This window comes from Erythrolamprus reginae, chromosome Z (assembly GCF_031021105.1).
Source record: "Erythrolamprus reginae isolate rEryReg1 chromosome Z, rEryReg1.hap1, whole genome shotgun sequence".
NCBI classification, from domain to species: Eukaryota; Metazoa; Chordata; class Lepidosauria; order Squamata; family Dipsadidae; genus Erythrolamprus; species Erythrolamprus reginae.
The window spans coordinates 140440411-140462404 of NC_091963.1; the positions used below are offsets into that span (position 1 = coordinate 140440411).

The 21994-nt window shown below is 41.4% G+C and overlaps 1 protein-coding gene across 1 annotated transcript; it reads right to left on the bottom strand.

Annotated features, from left to right (window-relative positions):
• Positions 1–2687: 2687 nt before the first annotated feature.
• Positions 2688–21602, bottom strand: LOC139154191 (vomeronasal type-2 receptor 26-like). The gene is made up of 6 exons (XM_070728621.1): positions 21475–21602; positions 19947–20124; positions 9384–10244; positions 6283–6510; positions 5209–5335; positions 2688–3595 (listed from the first exon to the last, which is right to left on the bottom strand). The coding sequence occupies exons 2-6, from the start codon at positions 19980–19982 to the stop codon at positions 2688–2690; spliced, it is 2160 nt and encodes a 719-aa protein (XP_070584722.1). The 5' UTR covers positions 19983–20124; positions 21475–21602.
• Between the last annotated feature and the right edge of the window lie 392 nt (positions 21603–21994).

Consider the following 21994-nt stretch of genomic DNA (forward strand, 5'->3'; position numbering starts at 1 on the left):
TTGTAATCCTTTGGGAAATGAAGTAGAAGTTGGGTTGGTAACTACAGGGGAGATTATTGCCTTTACAAAATTATGGGTTCTTGGTAATATCATAGAAGAAAACAATTTAATTGCATATTTCAAGAAGATGGTTCTCTTTTTCACTTTATTAAGCTATCAAGAGGCCAGGATTATTTTCGAATTATTTCATTTAGCATAAATATTTTCTAATGTTCCAGTAGTACCATTTCCTAAAAATTCCTAGCACCCTTCAGACATTCATTTGCGCCCTTGACACCTAATGGCTTGACTACTCCCATGGAGGGGTAGGCTATTGCCAGGACAGTTGGGAACACAGTGGGATAGCAAAAATGGAGCTCCACCCCAGAGCACCCAATTTGCACTGCATCTCTCTCTCTATCATTTCTATCTACCACTATGTCTATGTCTATAGAACAAATTTAGAACTTTGTTCACCAGTAGCTAAATCATGTCTGACTCTTTGAGACCCCAGGACCACAGCGTACCAGCTCCCCCATCCTCCATTGTTTCCTGGAGTTGCTAGAAATTCAGGTTCCTAGTACCCAAATTATTTATTTTACTCAGTAATACCCCCACCAATATATACCAACTTATTCAGTTCCTCAATTTTCCTCCATGCAGTTTTGATGGCAATCTCTCTCTCCTTCAAATCCTAATTTGAGTCCTCAGGTCTGCAGGTAAAGGCAATTAGAAGACCTAGGTAATCAAGATCTCAATTTCTGCAGCCAGAATGGAATTTCTCAACTAACAGCTATTAGCCAACTTCATAATTTGAGTAGGCTTAAGTTTCATTTATACTTCTGCACCCATTACTGATGAGACTAATCCTCTCAAACAGAGCCTTTACCCTTACAAATATATTAAACTAATTTTGTTCCCAGCTTTTAAATGTTTAAAAATTGCTTACATTCATCATAAACTTCGCTTTTGTGACCACGGCAATGAAAATTATGCATTTTTACTATAGAAACAGATGATTTTACAATATTAACACAGTTAATCTGCTATTTAAGAGAGTACCATTTATCCACTTACCTTCAAGAGTTTTCTTGCAGTGCTCACATGTGAAATGAGGAGCCCAAGGTTTGTCTTGGTCATCAACAGGCATGCCGAAGTATGCTTTGCAGCCCTCACACATCTCAGCAGATTCTTCCACAGAGTACTTTTTCACTCTTGTCTTTATAAACTGGCCACATACGTAGCAAAATGTGTCTGCTGGATGTATGCAAACTCTTGATGCCATCTAAATTGATTAAGTTGCTGTGTACTGTAAGGAAAAAGAATGTCTCTCCAAACTTGATAAAAATGGTCTTTATTCCATGCAGAATTAAAGTACAAGATTGTACTGAGGATTCAGCAGAGCAAGATTGATCACCCGGTACCAGAGTAACACACAATATATACATTTACATTCCTAAGCTCCTCCTGTAATGGGTGTGGGTTGAAGTATGAATACTGTCGTAATCAGAATCTGAATAGATATTGAATTCACACCTGTCTGTCTAGGTCAATTCCCATTTGTCTGTGATGGACATTGCCCACTTCCTATGCAATCCCAATCAATTAGATCCTGTCTCTCAGGAAGGGCTATAATGACCCTATTTAACTGTAGTTATACAGCTACCTACAATTATGTACAGTCCCAGAAAGTTCTAGATGATTCTGGACAGTTCTAGAAACTTCTTGATTGTTCTCACAATTCCAGAAGCTTCTTAAATATCTTGAAATATTGCGAATAACCTTAAAATTAGATCAATTTCAAAATATCATTGTGCTGACCACAAAAGCAAAGTTTACAGGGAATAATACCTTTTTTCTATTCATTTAAGGTACAATCAGAAAAACACACTTAGCAACTGGGAACAAATTTTTTTTTGAAAATTGTTACATGGTGAATTGTTCCTGTTTACATTCCTCAAATTTTTCTTGGGAAGTTGTTTTGTTTAAGAACTGCCATGTTTACATATTGTGACTCATGAAATGTCACAGTTTCAGGGAACAAGATAGTTCATATCTTACAATTATTGATGAGTACAAAATCAGAGGCACAAAAGAATGGGGAGAAACATTACATATTTTATGAATACACTGATGCACAGATTTTTGTTTTAAGGAGCACTTACATCATTTTCATTTATAGTAACTGCAAAGTTTGGTCACAAAACTAAATCCCACTGTGTCTAGAAAACTGAGAGTCACAACTCACTTTATGAGGATTTTTTGCATGACCTGTTGCTGATTATGCAATTGTCAGTTGTCATGTTTCAGATTTATACACCAACCACAAATTCTCTCAGAAGAAGCCTTTACCTTTGGCTGATTATAATATATATTGTTCAACAATTATTTTTGTTTACACATTCAAAATATGAAACTACAAAATTCAGAAAATACATCTGCTAAGTATTCTGACTCATTAAATGTAATGGTTTCAGGAGCAGAATGGTGCACTTTCACACTCAGTAAGTTTGTTCATACATTCTGATAAATCTTTCTCTAGATTACCTATATTCATGATTGAATGAAGCAATATAGAACATGTTATATTTTATTATTACACTTACACTCAGCTATTCTATTGAAAAAAACATTTATGCCATTTGTCTTTGAAATCACAGAGTGGTTTTGTCATTAACCTAAATTTTGTTATGCATTGATTCCTATAATCACTTTAAGCAGATTTTTCGCATGAGTTGTTGCCTGTTATTCAGCTCAGGTCTTATCAAGATGATATAAAGTTTGGGAGAGAAAATCAGGATCAATAATCCAGCACTTGAGGCTAAGATGGAGAAGATTTCCACAGCCACCATGTATTTTCCTTTGGTGCTCTGATAAGCTGGAACAAAAGAGATCCAGACACTGCAAAAGAGAAGCATGCTGAGGGTGATAAATTTGGTTTCGTTGAAACTGTCTGGGAGATTCCTACCAAGGAAAGCCACTGTAAAGCTGATCTTGGCCAAGAGTCCAATGAAACCCAGCATGCAATAAAACATGGCAGCAGAACCTTCGTTGCATTCTAGGATCATTTCTTTAGATAGAGAATGCATGTCAAGATCTGGGAAGGGAGCAGAGCTCACCAGCCAAACAATACAAAGAGTGGTTTGCACGAGGGAGCAGGAAGGTACCATAAAGAGAGTCAATCTTTTCCCTACCCATGACCTCATCTGGGAGCCTGGCCTAGTGGCCATGAAAGCTAGGACTACAGTAAGGGTTTTGGCCACCACACAAGAAACTGCCACAGAGAAGATGATGCCAAAAGCAGTTTGGCGAAGGAGACAGGTTACCCTCTCAGGGTGACCAATGAATAGTAAAGGGCAGAGAAAGGAAAGTAGAAGGGAGACCAGGAGGGTGTAGCTGAGGTGCCGATTATTGGCCTTGACTATGGGAGTGTCCTTGTGCTGAACGAACACTGCGAGGACCAGGGCTGTGGTGGAGGAAAATAAAAGAGCCAAAATAGTCAAAATGATCCCCAAAGGTTCTTGGAAAGATAGAAAGCTGATCTTTTTTGGTATGCACTGATCCTGGGCTTTGCTGGGATAGTGATCTTCTGGACACTGGTAACAAAAATCCATATCTGTAAAGGAATTTATTTTTTAAAAAAGTTTGTTATTAAAAATTTGGTATGTCTAATCAAGTTAAAAAGAATAGTTCAGTACATAAAATGAGCTCCAAATAAAATTGTATCAATTGCAAATAATTGGGGTTCCATGAGGTACTATGCATGGCTCAAACAAAGTTCAAATGCATGAAGTATATATGTACCTTTCCTTCATATGATCTCTAAGCAATACACCTATCCCTCTATTTCCTAGCTTTCAGTGCAACAAGAACTCAGTGAGACAGCTTAGGGAGAGGGCCAAGGTGACCATGATGTTCCATGAGTGAAGGGAGACTGGAACGAGTCTCACTGTTAGTCCATCATACAAAAGATGGGCAGGCTTGTCTTTTTTGTCTGCCGCTGCTCAGGTAGTTTGAAACCTTTGAAAAAAGTTCCACATTTTTTCCGTAGATATGTGAAGCCATTTTCTTAAAAGTACTGATCTTAGGGAGAAACTGAGGATTGAAAACACAACTGCATTTATTTTTGTCTAAAAAAGACATTGTTGATATGTTTTGCTTCAGATAATGTCCATCCTTTCTATTTGTTTATCTTGAGAAAAAAATAACAGCAACAGTCCTCCCACCATTAATAAAAAGTAGCATGGTGAACAGAAAGGATTTGTACATACAGTTTTCATTCTATTCTCTTTTTAAAGATGAGATCCAGTTGGATAACTTTGGGCCAGTTGTTGTGAGGAAAATAAGAAAAGGAAGGAGTATTATGCATGTTCACCTGCTTGAGTTACTTATAAAGTAATTCTCAAAGGTCTGAACTCTGGATCAAAGCCGCAATTAGGATGCCACTTGTGGTTAACCTTTCCAATGGTTTATTGAGCCAGAATTTCAGCACACAGTGAGTTTGGACACAAAGCCTCTGCCTCCCAACTGCTTATAAAGACTGGAGATGCACCGTCTCTGTAGCTGATCTGGCTGAACAACCAGCAAATGCTGTCAGTTGTGTGATAGCGTGCAGGCAAACATTCAATTCAATTCAATTTATTAGATTTGTATGCCGCTCTTCTCCGAAGACTCGGAGCATATAGAACAAATCTATGGTCCAGTGTTGCTCACCACCTGCAGTTCCTGCCCTTGTTGATCACAGTTCCAGCTGCCAATGCCTTTTGCTTGTGATTCCCACAACCCACTGTCCATGATAGGGGATGCATTTTAAGCCATTATATAAAAAGAAAATTAAAAAATAAAGCTAATTCCCATTGCATGCACAGCACTCAAGGACCATCTTCGGTGCCAGCATTAGTGAGTTGAGCTGTTGTTTAGCTCAACAGAGGCATGGCAATCCACTCTACCATGTGAATCAGTTGAGTTAAAAACAAGGGAATATAGGACAGGGAGCAATGGGATGTGTGATGGTGGGATCAGCCAAAGGCTGTATTTGCTGGTTCTCTGAACTACTCAAAATTTCCTCTTCTGGTCCACCCAAACCAGTCTGAAGCAGCTGAATTCCACTCTGTCTGACATATTCTGACAAAGAAGAAGACCAACTTCTATTCATCCTGATCTTTATGTGATGTTTTACAAATATGATCACCTGTTTTCAAATTCAAACTCAATCCATGATAGCCTTACCCATCTGTTTTGAAACTTTTCCTTTTGGGCATAGAAAGCAATCGTAGCAACAAAATGGCTTCCCTTCCTTCTTGCTCTTGCTGTGACCTTTATGGCAGGGTTCATTGCACAAAGACAGAGGTTGAGCCTAGGCCCAAAGAGAAAACAACAAGGCAGAATCTTTAAATGTTGGATTATTACTAAGGTAGCCATATAACAGTAATTCTAATTTGATAATCAGAACAATACAGTAGTTTGAGAAAATGCCAAAGATGCTTTTTCAAGAGGCAACTGGACTTTCTTGGGGTTTGTTTTTTTTTGAAGATTTTAACCCTTTTCAAAATGTCTTCCAAGAAAAACAAGGAAGTCCAGTTGGCTCTTGTATAAGCACTTTCGGGACAAATTTGACCTGGATGACTGAGAATCTCAATAGACATTTAGTTTGAGAAAGAAATGTGCACAGAGCAACTGCCTCTAAGTCAATAAATTTATTTTCTATCCCAACCAAAAGCTATTATTACAGCCCTGTAAATAAATCATAATCAATGATCTAGTTCAAGCATTTGCATCTCTGCCAAGTTTGAGGCAATACAATTTTGTATTGTTATATCCCATCAATTTATGTCATTATCCAAAGTAATTCTATGTAATAATATGAAGAATTACCATATTTGTATACTGAAATCAGCTAGCAGTGGTTTTTGGCTTGAAAAAACATCTGGATTACTGCAAAAATCTTGAAAAATAAATTCAGCTACTAGTCATACAACTATTTTCATCATTCTGAACAAATAATATGGATCCCAACTATATAGGGAAATTAATCTGGTGCTTTTGTTAAAATGGTGGCCTAGAAACCAGGAGAATGTAAATTCTAGTTCTGCCATAGTCATGAAAACTGGGTGCATGACCATTACAGTTTTTCAGTCCAACCCACATCACAGGATTGTAGTGGGAAAAATAGGAGGAAGAAAGATTGTTATTAATTCAAGAAGTTTGACATCTTGAATTAAAGTTATTTTGTATATATTTCAATACAAATTATTTTTAAAATAATAAAGCTGGCGAGAATCTAATAAATAATATGGAAAATACCTGGTTAAATGTCTTTGGCCACCTAATAGTATCCACAGAAACACTGAATACTTGGTCTTTAGGGGCTCTGAAATCAAATTTACCCACTTTGACTCGATGTACGCTTAGATTTGGGAATGTGATCCAGTTGATAATATCAAATCCTGCTTCTAGGTTCCCATTCTGATCAAAGGAAATTGTTTCCCCAACATTGTTGTTAAATGAGACTTTTCGTAGATAGCGATGGAACTAAATCAACAGTGGGACAAAAAGAAATAAGGGATAAAGCTCAGTGTTGGGTTCCTATGGGTACGGTCAGGTACGCAGTACCTGTAGCAAAATTTTGATTTTTTTTCTTTTTTTCCCCTTCTGGGCTCTGGGTATGTTTTTTTAAAATCACAGTAAATGAGGTTGAATGTGTATAATTTTAGAAGAGCTGTGCATGTGTGTGTGTACATACACTTTAGATAGTAGATAATCAGGGGTGGGCTACTGCCCGGATTGGGGGGGGGGAATGCTGTGTGGTAGCAAAAATGGAGCTCCACCCCAAAACACCCAATTTGCACTGAAAGATGTTGAAACAAAATGCATAAGCCACACCCACAGTGTGGTAGTAAAAGTTTTGGTAGCCCATCACTGATAAAGCTATACAGAAATTATACAAATGCTGTAATAAATGATAACAGAGGTGTCAAACTCGATCTAAGCACCCCTATCTTATAAGATCAGTTTATTTGAGAAGACAGAATTAGCCATATTTATGCAAATTATCAATAATTGCAATTCAACATCACAATTTACCAGAAGTGTTATTAATGATTAAAAAAATACCTATCATATGACAAAAATATAAGCACACTATAGTCAATCTAAAAACATCATTAATTATAACTATTCCTCTGATACTAATAGAAAAACAGGAAAAAATGGCAAAAGAAATGAATTGATCTTAATAACCAAGATAGTTATCTATTACAGTAACCAGTTTGAACAGGGGAAAAAATTGAATGAAGTGGAGCAAAACAAAATAATGGCATTGGATTTTTTAATTTTTTTTAATTGATTTTGAAAATAAAGAATAGCTTATATACATTTCTAAACAATTCATACTCTGTATCTGTTACATTTTGAATTGTCAATTCTACACATTATCTTAAATTAAGCTCTATGCACTCACGTGTATAAAACAAACAAAGATATTCTTTGTTTTATAGCAATAAATAATTAAACATAGATAGTTCTTTCATATCTCTATGTGTCTTTATATTTTTATATTGATTTTCTTTCTTTTTGTGTATACTGATACTCTGTATTGTTAGATTTGATTTTTGTTGTGGATCCATTCATGCCATTTTTGTCATGTCTCGTTGGTATCTTTACTTTTCGTTCCTTTAATTGCATTCGTCATTTGGTTCATTTCTGCACATCTATATATTTTTTCTATAATTAAATTTTCAGGTGGAATCTTATCTTTTTTCCACATTTGCGTGATAGAGATTTTTACTGTGGTAATTATATGCATCATAAGATATAACATTTTGGGGGGTATTGTTTTTTCCAAATTCCTAGAAGCATACCTTCTGGTGTAAACTCTATCTTTTCTTTTGTAATTTCTATAAGCCATCTATGAGTATTTTTTCAAATGTTTTGCATTTTGAAGCATGTGAAAAAAAGTCCTTGTCTGTTGCTTACATTTCCAGCAGGTATCATTCAATTTCAGATAAATATTTGCGAGTCTTGATGGAGGCATGTACCATCTGTAAAAAAGTTTATAGATGTTTTCTTTGTAGGCAGCTGACAGCGTGGTTTTGCATATAGTGTTCCATAATTTTTCCCAATCAGCTAAGTGTATATTATGTTGAATATTTTTAGACCAAGCAATCATAGATTCTTTAACTATATCTTCTGGCCTATCAAGTTCTAGCAGTTGTTGGTAGATTTTGGTTATTAATATGTCCTCATGTCCTATCAGTATTTTATCTATGGTGTTGAAGGATTAATACCAGGGGCAGCTTTATCTTTATTATATCTAGAATTTATTTTTAAGTACTGCATATCCACCAGTCTATCTTGTTGTTTTGCACTTCCAGTTCTTGCCTTATTTTTAGGTCTCCATTTGATGTAAAATGTCATTGTATTTTCAAGTTTTAGTAGGATCAATCAGATTCGGGTATACTATAGCTTCCATGGTGGATAACCATCTAGGAATTTTTATATAGTGTTTCTTTTTAGATTTCAAATTTTTAATAAAGATTTTCTAATTAAATGCCTATTGAATATAGATTGTGATTTTGTTTCGTCCTTCCATTGATGGGCATGCCAGCCCATATGTAAACCGTGTCCTTCCAATGTGAGGACCCTTTTATTCAAAAGATTGATCCACTCTTTTGTCCAGGTTAAGCCTGCTGCCTAGTAGTATAGTTTGAAATCTGGAAGTCCTAGTCCCCCTCTGTTCTTATTATCCTGGAGGTATGTATATTTGATTCTAGGTTTCTTGTTTTGCCAGATGAATTTTGAAATGATTTTACTAATTTCCCTTTTTTGATTTATGCTAAGGGGGGTGGTCTGAAAAAGATATAAAAATTTTGGAAGAATATTCATTTTAATTACTGCTATTCTGCCTAGAAAGGATATTTGTAAGTTTCCCCATTTTTCAAGATTGGTTTTAGTTTCCTGTGTGAGTCTTTCATAATTATCTTTTTAAATAGATGAGGTGGGGGTTTTTTGTGAGTGTGTTTTTTTACTTATTTGCTGCTGCTGCTGCTGCTGCTGTTTGTGACCTAGTCTTAGTCCCTTCTTCTATACCCTTATTCTTTTCTCCTTCGGTAGTCGTTTTTCCTTCCTTCCTTCCTTCACTTCATGTATCAGAGTTGATTTCATCTGGATTTTTTTAGATGATAAGAGAACCAGTGCTCTTCTTTCTCTAAATTGGGGCTAGCTATAATCTATACAGTGAGGGTATGCATTAAAATAAATTTATTTCCTGTAGTCATTTCTATCATTGTGGTTTAAAACTACAATGTTGAACCTTTTACATAGACAGTGAACTGATAAATTTAATATCTAACCACATATTGGAGGCTGAAAAACATAATCTTGTGTTTATGTAATCAGGACATTACCTGCCACAGCAATGGATGCAGATAGTTCTTATGTCTTTCCTCTGACATTATTCTGTGTTTCAGTATTGATGACTTCATGGACTGCAATGCATAGGCCACAGCATAAACTGCATTGTAGACACTATAGCTATGAGAAGACATGCTCATCTCAAAAATAGATCTAGGAAGAGTCTCCAGTTTCTCCTTCCCCGTGCAGTGATCCCAAACATTGTCCTCTTCCAAGGAAGTTGAGAAAGAACAATCAAATACCTGTTTCCAAAAATCCTTAATAAAACCATCTCCAGTTTCCACATAAGGGTTTTTCATTTGAAGAAAATTGTGGAAACCTACCAGCTCCTTTGACTGAGTTGCAAAGGCTAAGGAACCATGAAGGATGTCTAAGTCCCAAAACTTTTGAAAAGGAATAGAAGTGAACTCCATCTGGGCTGTCATCATCCAGAGTTTACCACTTTTGTTCCTAGGAATGTCTTCAAGTTCTGGAATTCTGGGAAACATTCTCAAAACCACCATTGTATGAATTTCCCCATGCAAGACTATAACACTGGCTTTGCTGTCACTTATCAAGAGATACAATTTGACCCATGAATCTAGCATTTCATGGATGCCAGTTTTAAAATATAGAGGTGGCAATGGTTCTATAAAATCAAAGCAGATACCCCCTTGGGAAAATTTGGGAAGTTCTTTCTGTACAAACCTGAGGCCATTGTCATCCTCTATAAAAATGACACCAATCCAAGTCCACCTAAAAAGCAAAAGAAGTTGAAGCATCCCTGCATAGTGTTGGTTAATATTAGGGAACATCCATTGGAAGAAGACTTGCTGGGATGGATCATTAATCACAGGAGAAGATCCATATCCAAGCTATAAAGAAAATAAAGACTAAGTAGATGGGATGAGTGTAGGTAAATGTTTATTGTTTATTGAGAGGAGGAGGAAGAGGAGGATGAGGAAGATGAGGAAGAACCAAGTACTGTTAAGGTGGAGATTGACATGACATTTTGCTTATTTTGATATACATTCATACAACACACAACTCTCAATCCTGGTAAATGTTTCCAATCTGAAATATTGTATATTCCATCTAATCTCCCAATTCATAATGTCAGGAAACTGTATTTGTTATGTGGGATGTGTCAAGATTCCAGGTAACATCCAAGCTAAACCAGAATCCAAGTCAAAATACTCCTCAAAGTTCCAATTTATTTCAGGAGCCATCTTGGCACTCACGAGAAAACTGAATCTGTGTTTCCCACTCAATTGAAAGTTCACATTCCATGTTCCTTACCCACAAACTTGTCACATTTCCCACTCAGATTGTGCCAGCATGGTAACTCCTTCTTCCACCTCCACCAGGGTGGCGAACTTCTCAAAAGAATGCTTTGTGGCTGCATCTGCTTCCTCATGAAATAACCCTTCCCAAGTTCCCCAAAACATCAGGCCTTCTACAAATGGTGCTGCAAGCCATTGATTTATCACCAACTTCTGCACTGGCTTAACAAGGGATATGTGTGTGTTTGTGTGCATGAATGCATTTCTGTCCATTCTCATTCAGGTTTTAACAGTTTATCAGCAGGGAGATTTTATATCTTTCTGCTATCAAAATTTATACAACCCTGTTGTTGTGTTCCATAGTACCTTGTGGAACTTGGGGTGCTGCACTCTTTGCATAAGGACATCTAGTTTATATGGCAAGATCGCTAAATTGCAGTCCTTAGTTTGTATCTTGCAGTCAGAAGTGGAAAGATTGTCCCAGCCACATGCAGCCATGTATGCAGCCTCTACTTCCACAGCACCTCCCGAGGAGGAGGGCTGTATGGACAATGGTCGGTTCAGGAAGATTATGTGCAGTGGAGCAAAAACATAGCAATTTTGGTCTCTCTGTATCGAATTCCTATAATGTTCTTGCAGATTTAAATGGTAAGGATGTTGTAGATACTAGTGAGGCCCCTCAGGTGGAGAATGAGGGGATGTTCCAAGGGAAAGTTGTTGTAAGTGAGGTGCATAGTGTCACCAAACCATCAAGTACAGTTAGTAGAAATAAAAAGAGGACATATTTTCTTGTGGGTGACTTGACTACTAGAGGTATTAATTTTGGACAGAGTAAAGATGGGGTGAAGCTGATGAGGTGTCTCCCAGGGGCCACTGCCAGCAGGGACAGGAGGCGGATTACAAATATTGTCAAGGCTGTGAGTAAAGGTAATAACGTTGATGTGGTGGTGCATCTTGGCACAAATGATTTGTCCCAAAGAAATGTTAGATATTGGAAATCTCTTTTTACTACATTAACAAATGTAGGAGCTGGGTAAAATAACTGATTCAGTGATTTTCTCAGAGGTGTTACCGGTTTGTGGCCAGGAGAATAAAACAACTTGTATCGGAGAGTTTAATGTGTGGCTAAGGCAGTGGTGTAAAGCTAAAGGTTTTGGCTATGTAAGTCATGATGTCAGCAGGTGGTCTAATAGGGAGCTGTTTAAGAGGGATGGTTTGCATCCATCATACAGAGGTACCCAGGTGCTCGGTGAGGAGTTCAGAACTTTTTTGGACAGGCATTTAAACTAGGTAAAGGGGACAGAGATGTAACTGATGTGGATGATTTCTGTCCCCGACCAATGAGGATAAATCAGTTTCTGGAAACCTATGAAAAGGGAGCTGCAAATACAATAGATGCAGTTGTTGATGATAAGGGGCAAACTAATAATGAAAACTATGTTCTTTGGATAATGTACATGAATGCTCGAAGCTTGAGCAACAAGCTCTGTGAATTAATGGCCATAATACCTATAGATAATTTGGATCTGGTTGCCATAACTGAGACATGGTTTAAGGATTCTAATGAATGGGAAATATCCATACCAGCATATACACTGTATAGGAAGGATAGAATAGAGAGAAGGGGAGGCGGAGTAGCCATTTATGTTAAGGAAAGTCTAAAAACAACACTTGTGGCGCAGGCGGAGTAACAGTCGGACACAAAGGTGTGGGTATAAATAGGGTCACTTTTATTAAACAAAATTCAAATTAACTATTTAGCCAATTAAACCATGTGACCTGCAAAGGTGCATAAATCAAATGGGGGCGGAGTTAACTTTCCAACAAACTCAACTGAGCAACTCTAGGGCGAAAGCTCCTTGCCCGGGTGCAGGGTCAGGTAAAATTACACCTGCCCCCTGCCCAATGCCACGCCCCCGCGGCGTGTGGGATGGCTCGCCACTGGTCTCTGATACTCCACAGGCAGCGAGCCACAGGAGCGACCCCCTCCCCAAACCCAAGCCGGTCGAGCCCTGTAATCCGAGAAGGAGATCGCCCCTCACCTCAGTAGAGGTGCCCCTAAAGGAGATCACACAGTTGCTGCTTACGCCCATTTCCGCCCCCTTTCGGCCGCCCCCCCCAGTGACCTTGAGGGGGGGGCGCTAGTTGGTGAGACCACCCCCTAACCACACACTCCCACGCACAGAGTGGAGTAGGCGAAAAAACAGCCACAATTCGGCCAATTCCTTGTGACTGCAGAAAATTCCTACTCGGCCCCACCGAGGGCGACCCATCATATGCACCCTGTAACAGAGGGAGGGTGGGCGGGTGTCCAACGCCGGCGGGCAGGAGGCACTGGCCACGAGGCAGCCCCTTTTATAGGGCTGCCTCCCTCCTGCCCGGTTCACTGGGTGACCGCGCACCCAAACGACGCGCTGCGGCCCCCGGGGATGACGTGGGGGCCGCAGGCTCTGCCCCAACATGGCGGCCTCCTTCCCCGGCCCACGCCGCAACCCTCGCCAGCGGTGAGTCGCCAGCGGCATTGCGGCGCAGGCGGAGTAACAGTCGGACACAAAGGTGTGGGTATAAATAGGGTCACTTTTATTAAACAAAATTCAAATTAACTATTTAGCCAATTAAACCACGTGACCTGCAAAGGTGCATAAATCAAATGGGGGCGGAGTTAACTTTCCGACAAACTCAACTGAGCAACTCTAGGGCGAAAGCTCCTTGCCCGGGTGCAGGGTCAGGTAAAATTACACCTGCCCCCTGCCCAATGCCACGCCCCCGCGGCGTGTGGGATGGCTCGCCACTGGTCTCTGATACTCCACAGGCAGCGAGCCACAGGAGCGACCCCCTCCCCAAACCCAAGACGGTCGAGCCCTGTAATCCGAGAAGGAGATCGCCCCTCACCTCAGTAGAGGTGCCCCTAAAGGAGATCACACAGTTGCTGCTTACGCCCATTTCCGCCCCCTTTCGGCCACAGCAGGGGGTGAAATTATAAATTTATTCCCCCTGCTCCCCCCCCTGCACATGAATGTGCAGGCACCTTTGCAGGTCTGCTATGAATTTGTCATTCCCCTCTTCTGTCAAATGTACCCCTTCCCTTCTGAATAAGGCTAGCTGGGATGCTCTGATGTTGGGGTGATCTATCACTCCACCCCCCGTCTGGAGTACCCATTCCTTCGCTGCCCTGTTAACTTTCTACCTGGCCTCCTCCACCGCCTTGGGCTCTTGGCATACCTCCAGCACCTCCGTGGCAATATATGGTACACACGCGTGTGTCGGGCCACCTTTCCCAATTCACCAGCAACAGGTGGTTGCCACCAGTGTGCAACACCAAACAATCTGGGTCCGGCCCCTCACAGCTCCCAACTTTCCCCAACGGGAGAGGCCCGTCTCAACGGAGACCTCCGAGCTCAAGCCCCTTCCACTGAAGCCCCAGTGACTCAGCAACCTCCACATTCCTGAAGATAATGTTGCAGCTGTACATCCAGCTGACATGCCACGCAGTGGCCGCAGTTCGCTACTGTGGGCAAAGGAAGGGCAGCTCCGTCGCACATTGCACGTAATAAAGTGGAGCAGGGCCAGGACCTAGAGAAACGATAAGAATAACAAGACAGTGTTAGCCACCCACTCCCAAATACGCTTGTACTCAGGTGCTCGAATCTACGCCATGAAAACCCACTGACTTCGCTCCGCCACCGTATTCACTACTTCACGGAGAACGTGCTGAAAACCGCAATCAGTATTGCTGAGGGAATACAACCCGATCTCCTGCCAATCCTCCTGAAACGGCCCCCACTGTTATTTGCTCAGTGGAGGCCCGTCTTATGGTACAAAGGGGACCATTCCCTGGCTTCCTCGCTATACCTGGACTGAGTCCCTCACACCCAGGCCTCTGTCCTGTTAGATACGCCTGGCCGGTGAAAATCCACCATCTGCGTTACTGGAGCCTCCGAGCACAACCAACGCGGTTGCCACAGCCCCCAATTTAACATCAATTTCCTGGCCCAGGGAACCGTACAGGATCCACTACTATGTGACCCTGACAGCACCTTGCGTACCCACCGTGTCCCAGAGGCCATAGTTTTGGCTGTCGAGTGAAACGGCCTTTCCTCGTTGGGTGAGAAGCTGGGTCCCACCCAATGCCGCTGCCCCTGAAACTGGGTAATGTATAGCGGCGTACTAATTTCTCCCCCATCTGCGTCCTTTCCTTGGACCATCCCTTGATCATTCCCATCCTCAAATAGTTAGCCACTGGGTCTATTGTTAGGAGAGCTAAGCCCCCCTTGTTGTCCCTATATGAGGGCGTGTAACCGTGTGGTCACCTGCCCTCCTATTCTTGAGCGATGGCGCCGCCCACCATTCTGGGTACCCTGTGCCCACGCCCATGCCATGTGGCTGCCAACCACCTGCCCATGCGCACATACTCCCTGTTAACAGACCGAGGCCTTCTGTTGCTGTTTTGCTTCCCCGCCGCTGAACCAGCTGTGCCACAGTCACAGCCCCATGTACCTGTATACTCTCAGGCAGTCACCATACTCTTCTTCCGCCTTAAAGTGCCTGGGAGACGAGCCAATAAGCTCCATGGCCCTGCTCGCTCCCCCAGGGAGTAGAATAGATGCGAGAAATTTCTGCAGATAAGCAAAAGGCCCCTGAAAATGCCTCCTTTACTGTTAGCGCATGAATTAGCTTGACCAACATGACTTAATCAATATAACATAATATGCATGGTAACCTCCTGACACCCCCACTTCGCTATAGCTGACGATAATAACATTACATAAATTATTCTTCCCTGAAACAATGAATACAATGCTTAATAACTCATCTTAAGGTAAAATCAACTTAAGCGTGAGTCTGATTCAGATGACCGGAAAAGTAGCGATCGTGCAAGCCCCCCATACCGGGAAATGACTACCCCGTTTCCCTGAACAACTAAAGGGGGCTGCATAAACTGACTAATTCATTTATTTAATCATTTCTGCAATTATCATGCCGCCCCCTTGCCCTAGACCTCTGGCGGCTCACAACATGTCGGCCGCAGCACTTTTCACACAGAGCCAGGCTATTGCCCCCACCATCTGGCTAGTGATAGAGCCCTACCCCCCAGTGTCCAGGGGAGTATTAGTGCCTTAACCCCTAAAACATCCTATAAAGGCAAAAGTGCTTCCCTGCTGTAATGTCCCATCTTACCAATACCTGGTTCTCCTTATGGTTCTTGTCCTGAATGGAACTGCCAATAGCATACAACAGGTTCAGGGAATCCCGAATTATTGGCCCCCATTGCCTAGATGGCCATCGGCAATTTGACTCCCTCCCTATGTAATAAGGCCAACAAGTACCTCGTATGGACCACGTGCCCCGGCCGAATTGGCCAATGATAGAAACATAGAAGATTGATGGCAGTAAAAAAGACCCCAAGGTCCATCCAGTCTGCCCCCACACTACTTCCCGTACAGTTATCCTGCAATGGATATGTTTATCCCAGGAACGTTCAAATTCAGCCACTGCAGATTCACTGCCCCTGTCTGCTGTACATTCGTCCCAAGGATCAACCACTCTTTCAATAAAACCATAAAATAATAAATGACAATGACAACGATAGCACACGAGGCACCCAATCGGACAGTGCTCACAGATACACTCCCCTCAGCTAGAGACGTAAGCCTTTACAGTGAGCGACTGTGCCCAGGCTGCTTACTGCCAGGGTGTGTCTGTGTGTGTTCCAGGCTTTGCCCTAAACTGGGGAAAGGTGGGAACTGCCATATGGGCAATCCCCCTCCGTGCGATGAGGGCATAGTAATGCTGCTGTCCAGCCAAATTACTGGTGTCTAGCTCCTAAAACCCATAAAATCAAAATAAAATATATCTTTTATCATAATAATAATAATAATCATAATAACAATTCATTAATTTTCCATGTCACCCCCCTCTACCGACAATATATATATCAATGTAGCGTTGATTAACTCTTTATGCATCCAGCAAGTCGAGAAACCCAACCTTTGACCTATACCAGACCATTAACTTGCAGGCAGGAGCCTTGTTCCACTCATTCGGTATACCCCAAACCCACCGTTAGTATTAAACTAATAAAATAAATTAATAGTATATTAAACAAAACTGAACCCAGTGGTTCAATTAATCCAACCACTTCATCAGCTGAAACTTCCTAAGAGGGGAGGAATTAGATCCATCAACCACTGTATTAATCCATATCTCCGGTGTAAGTTCCCCCTGATTCTAGTGGATTAATAATAATTAGTACTTTAATTATTTGTTTTTATAATTCATTGTTCAACAAATCAGTCAAGAATGAAATGCATCATATCCCATAACTGGGTGCCATATTATATATATGCAAAAGTAATCGGGAATAAATAGTTCAATATTGGCCTTATAATCGCTAAATTACTCCTTTGTCCCGAAATGAGGGGGAGGGGGGGGACAATCCAATTATAATTTTATGACCAATTAATAAATCCCCTGCCCTCAATCAAGGCTGCCGGGTCTCAACCAAATTAATCCTGTGGGTTTCAGCGAACCAAACAACTTCTGCCCACAGCTGGAACTATTCGCCTTACTGATCACTACCATTAAAACAGATTTATATATAATAATAATAATAATAATAATAATAATAATAATAATAACAATAATGATAATGATGATAATAACAACAATTTATTAAATTCGTACGCCGCCCCTCTCCGAAGACTCGGGGCGGTTCACCGCATACGCTGTGTTACTAAAGTATGCTGACAAGAGGCAACAACCATGTAACCTCTCCTCCACCAGGGGAAATGGGGCCCCAATCAGTGTCAGCCTGTCCAGAGCTAATGGGGGAGGGGCCGGCGGGAGGCCAGAACCCCCCCCCCGCACCGCGCAAAGTCCAGCCACGTGGAGGAAGGGCGAACGGCCTAGCTGCTGCTGTCGCCCACATCCCCAGCGATCGCCCCGGCCTCCCCACACCGAAACGCTCCAGGCGCTTAGCCCGCAGGGCCGAGAGAGCCCTGGCTCACCTGCTCGGGTGGCACAGAGGCACGGAAAACAAAAAAGCCATCCGGCAAGCCGTCGCAGCCCACGCGCGCCCTGCCGCCATATGCACAAAGTTGGGGGGGAGGGGCGCCGGCCCGCGGCAGCCATCTGACCCCCTCCCCCCTTCCCAGCAAGCAAACCCGGCAGGCAAAAGCGGCGAATCCCCCAAGTCGCCGCCGGCGCCGTCCTGCGCGCTGCCGGCAACATAGGAGAGGCGACGTCGCCATCCTGATGGGCGCCCGGTGAACAGCATGTTCCCGGGCGCTGGATGCCGCCGCCCCCCACCCCCCGCAAACCCGAGCTTCCCCTGGCGATCGCCAACGATCCCAGGGGCTTCGCGAGGGCACCGTCCTTCGCCTCCTCATTCCTCCCGTGTGGAGAAGAGGCTCCCAAGTCCCCGCCGGCGCCGTCCTGCATGCTGCCGGCAACATAGGAGAGGCGACGTCACCATCCTGATGGGCGCCCGTGAACAGCATGTTCCCGGGCGCTGGATGCCGCCGCCCCCCACAAACACGAGCTTCCCCCGGCGATCGCCAACGATCCCAGGGGCTTCGCGAGGGCACCGTCCTTCGCCTCCTCATTCCTCCCGTGGGGAGAAGAGGCTCGCTGGTCCCCCCTCGCCGGTCCTTCCTGCGGCGAGATTGGGGGCAAGAGATGTCCAACGCCGGCGGGCAGGAGGCACTGGCCACGAGGCAGCCCCTTTTATAGGGCTGCCTCCCTCCTGCCCGGTTCACTGGGTGACCGCGCACCCAAACGACGCGCTGCGGCCCCCGGGGATGACGTGGGGGCCGCAGGCTCCGCCCCAACATGGCGGCCTCCTTCCCCGGCCCACGCCGCAACCCTCGCCAGCGGTGAGTCGCCAGCGGCATAATTCAAAATACATGTAAAGATCTGGAGACTCTCTGGGTTTGCATGCAAAATAAAGAAGGTTCTGTCATTAGAATTGGGGTGATCTATAGGCCTCCAGGGCAATCTGAGGAATATGACAAGAAGATGGTGGATGAAATTACCCAAATGGCAGTAAAGGGAGATATTGTGGTTATGGGTGATTTCAACATGCCTGATGTTGATTGGAATATCCCCAGTGCCCTTACATGCAAAAGTAAGAATATAGTAGAGGCCTTTACAGGAGCAGCTCTGGCACAGCTGGTTAAGACACCGACTAGAGGGGAGAATATTCTAGATTTAGTCTTTACGAATCGGAATTGGGTTTCAGAGGTTAAGGTGGGAGAAAATTTAGGTTGCAGTGACCATCTATGTTTGTGGTTTGATGTAAAAACTGATTGTGAGCAATCCTATACTGCAACCAAAGTATTGGATTTCAGAAAAACATATTTTAATGCAATGGGGGAATATTTAAATAATGAATTAAAGGGGAGGGATAAAATGGCAGGAGCGAGCACCCAGTGGACTGTATTAAAAAAGGCCATCTTAAAAGCCACTGGACTCTATGTAAGGCATATAACTAAAGGCAAAAGGAAGAAGAAACCGCTATGGTTTAGCAATGATGTAAGGGCTATAGTCAATGAAAAAAAGGCTGCTTATAGGAGGTATAAAGAGTCTGGAAGTATAGCTGATAAAGAGGTGTATAAAATGAGACAGAAGGAGGCGAAACAGATAATATATGCTGCTAAAGCCTCAAAAGAGGAAGAAATTGCCAAATCTGTAAAGAAGGGGGATAAAACCTTCTTCAGATATATTAGTGATAGGAAGAAGAAAAACTGCAGCATCACGAAGCTTAGTACCGGGAATAATACATGCATTGATAGGAATAAGGAGATCGCTGACCATTTCAATAGCCATTTCTGTTCAGTTTTCTCAAGAGACAACTTTCAATATAATATTATAGATGGATATAGCATTGCTACCAGCTGCACAGATTCAGTTCCAGTGATCCTAGAAGCCTTATTGGACTTATTGGACCCAAATCTCTCTATCCATACATACTCATACATACATACATAAATACATGCATACATACATACACACACACATTCAAAACACACACACTGACTTCATAGGGAAGCAAGCATTAATAAAATTAATTTAATTTTGTTACCAAATAGAGGATGTGGAAATTCACTCCAGCCACTTGTTCATCAAGATCTGAGTCATGCCTAACTCTTTTTTGAAAGCTATGGACATCTACTAATATGATTCATAGGGTATCACTTTTTAAGATGCTATTCCAGTGTCTATTACAAATTATCCACTGATCGATAATGTTTATATATGTTTTTTCAGGCACTAAGTGCTCTGTGCACATCTTACCTGTGGTAGCTTGTATTTGCTCAGAATAGTTGCCATAAAGAAACTCACATCTGAATCCGGTCCCCCAATGACTGCAACAATATTATCTTTATTATCACACTTGTAGTTCGGGATCAAATTGTTCCATGTGGAGAGAAGCTCCAGTGAAGCGAGATATGTCCAACTTGCAACAAAATGACTGTTATAGATTTGGAAGCCCAGGGAGATATTGGGTAATATCTGAGGATTTCTGTTAATCTCCATTATGGCAAATGCAAAGGCCAGGGTATGTTGGTAAATCTGAGTCACAAATCTGCAGTGTGATTTACACGCTGAATAACTTCAGAAACTTGCTAAATTTTCTTCCAAATCTTTATGCTACACAATCAAAGATGCCTTAAAATATCAAGTTAACAGTGACGTTTATCTGGAAGCCATTAGTTGACTCATTCCCATTTCAACTATTCAAACCTCGGCTTTCCATTTTTTTTAAAAAAATATTTGCATTCACACATGAATCTTAGGTGAAGGGAAACCACCTCTTTTCACAAGATTGGTTACCAAAATTGATGGTGGATTTCTATCTGCTGTATACAGCTAATATTTGTTGGACAAATAATAAATACCATGTGATTTCCTTTAAGGAATCCCTCAAGTAGCCAAGGAGTTGAAAATATTTGCCCTGAAAATATTTTCATGTCTGTCATTTCTTATTCTTGGTATTATGAAAAATTAGGTGGAGTATATTATAGCTTTCCTATTACCTTCTCCTATTGGTATTTTATAATTATATTACTTTGTTGATTGCATGTACACTGAGAGCTTATGCACTAGTGACAAATTTCTTGTGTATCCAATCATCCTGGTGGAAGAAGGAAAGAAAGAAAGAAAGAAAGAAGGAAAGAAAGAAAAAAGAAAGACAGAGGGAAAGAGAGAAAGAAAGAAAGAAGGTAAGAAAGAAACAAAGAAAGAAAAAAGAAGGAAAGAAGATAGGAAGGAAGGAAGGAAAAATGAAGAAGAAAGGAATATAGGAAGGAAGGAAGAAAAAAGAAAGAAAGAAAGAAAGAAAAAAGAAAGACAGAGGGAGAAAGAGAAAGAAAGAAAGAAAGAAAGAAAAAAGGTAAGAAAGAAACAAAGAAAGAAAGAAAAAATAATGAAGGAAGGAAGGAAAAATAAAAGAAGAAAGGAATATAGGAAGGAAGGAAGAAAGAAAGAAAGAAAGAAAAAAAAAAGAAGGAAAGAAGATAGGAGGGAAGGAAGGAAGGAAGGAAAATGAAAGAAGAAAGATAGATAGGAAGGAAGGAATAAATGAAGTAAAAAGAAAGAAAGAAAGAAAGAAAGAAAGAAAGAGTAGTTGGAAGGCTGAATATTACAAGAACATTCATTCAAATTCATGGAATAACAACTAAATTAAAGTTAGTTATAATAGCACTTATGCCAGCACAATTTATTCTTTCATTGTGGAATTGTCTGTTTAAAATGACAATACCATTTGGAGTGATAAAACCATTATGAAAAAATACTACAATTAATTAAAATCTTATCTTACCCAATCTCATTTAGGAGGTTGTGAGATGGATGCTGATTGTAAATCACAGGGTCAGAAAATGTATAGACTTGAGAAATAATTCCAGCAATGCTGAGATCTCCTGGCTGATAATACCGGTGACTTATTGGCAAGGGGTAATAGATACTGCAAGTAGCAGCTGGGACATTAGTCATAGTCTGACCCAGTAGCAGTAATATCATAAATAGAAAGGATGGCATTAGGTAGAAACATCTTCTTGTGGACATCAGGACCTATAAGGATTTCTGGATGATTTAATATCCTCTCCCACTTTCCACTAGGAGAATATCACCAAGCAGTCTATGTTAATTTCCTTCTTTGAATGCAGGACATATTTTACTAGTATATTTTGATAAGAGTTTCCTTCTTATTCCAAAGTATATTGGATGTCCTTTGGGATATGAAGTAGAAGATACCATTATCAGCATGGTAACTACATGTGAGATCTTTGCAAAATTACTAGTTCTTTGGAATATTGTGAAACAAAACAACTTAATTGCAT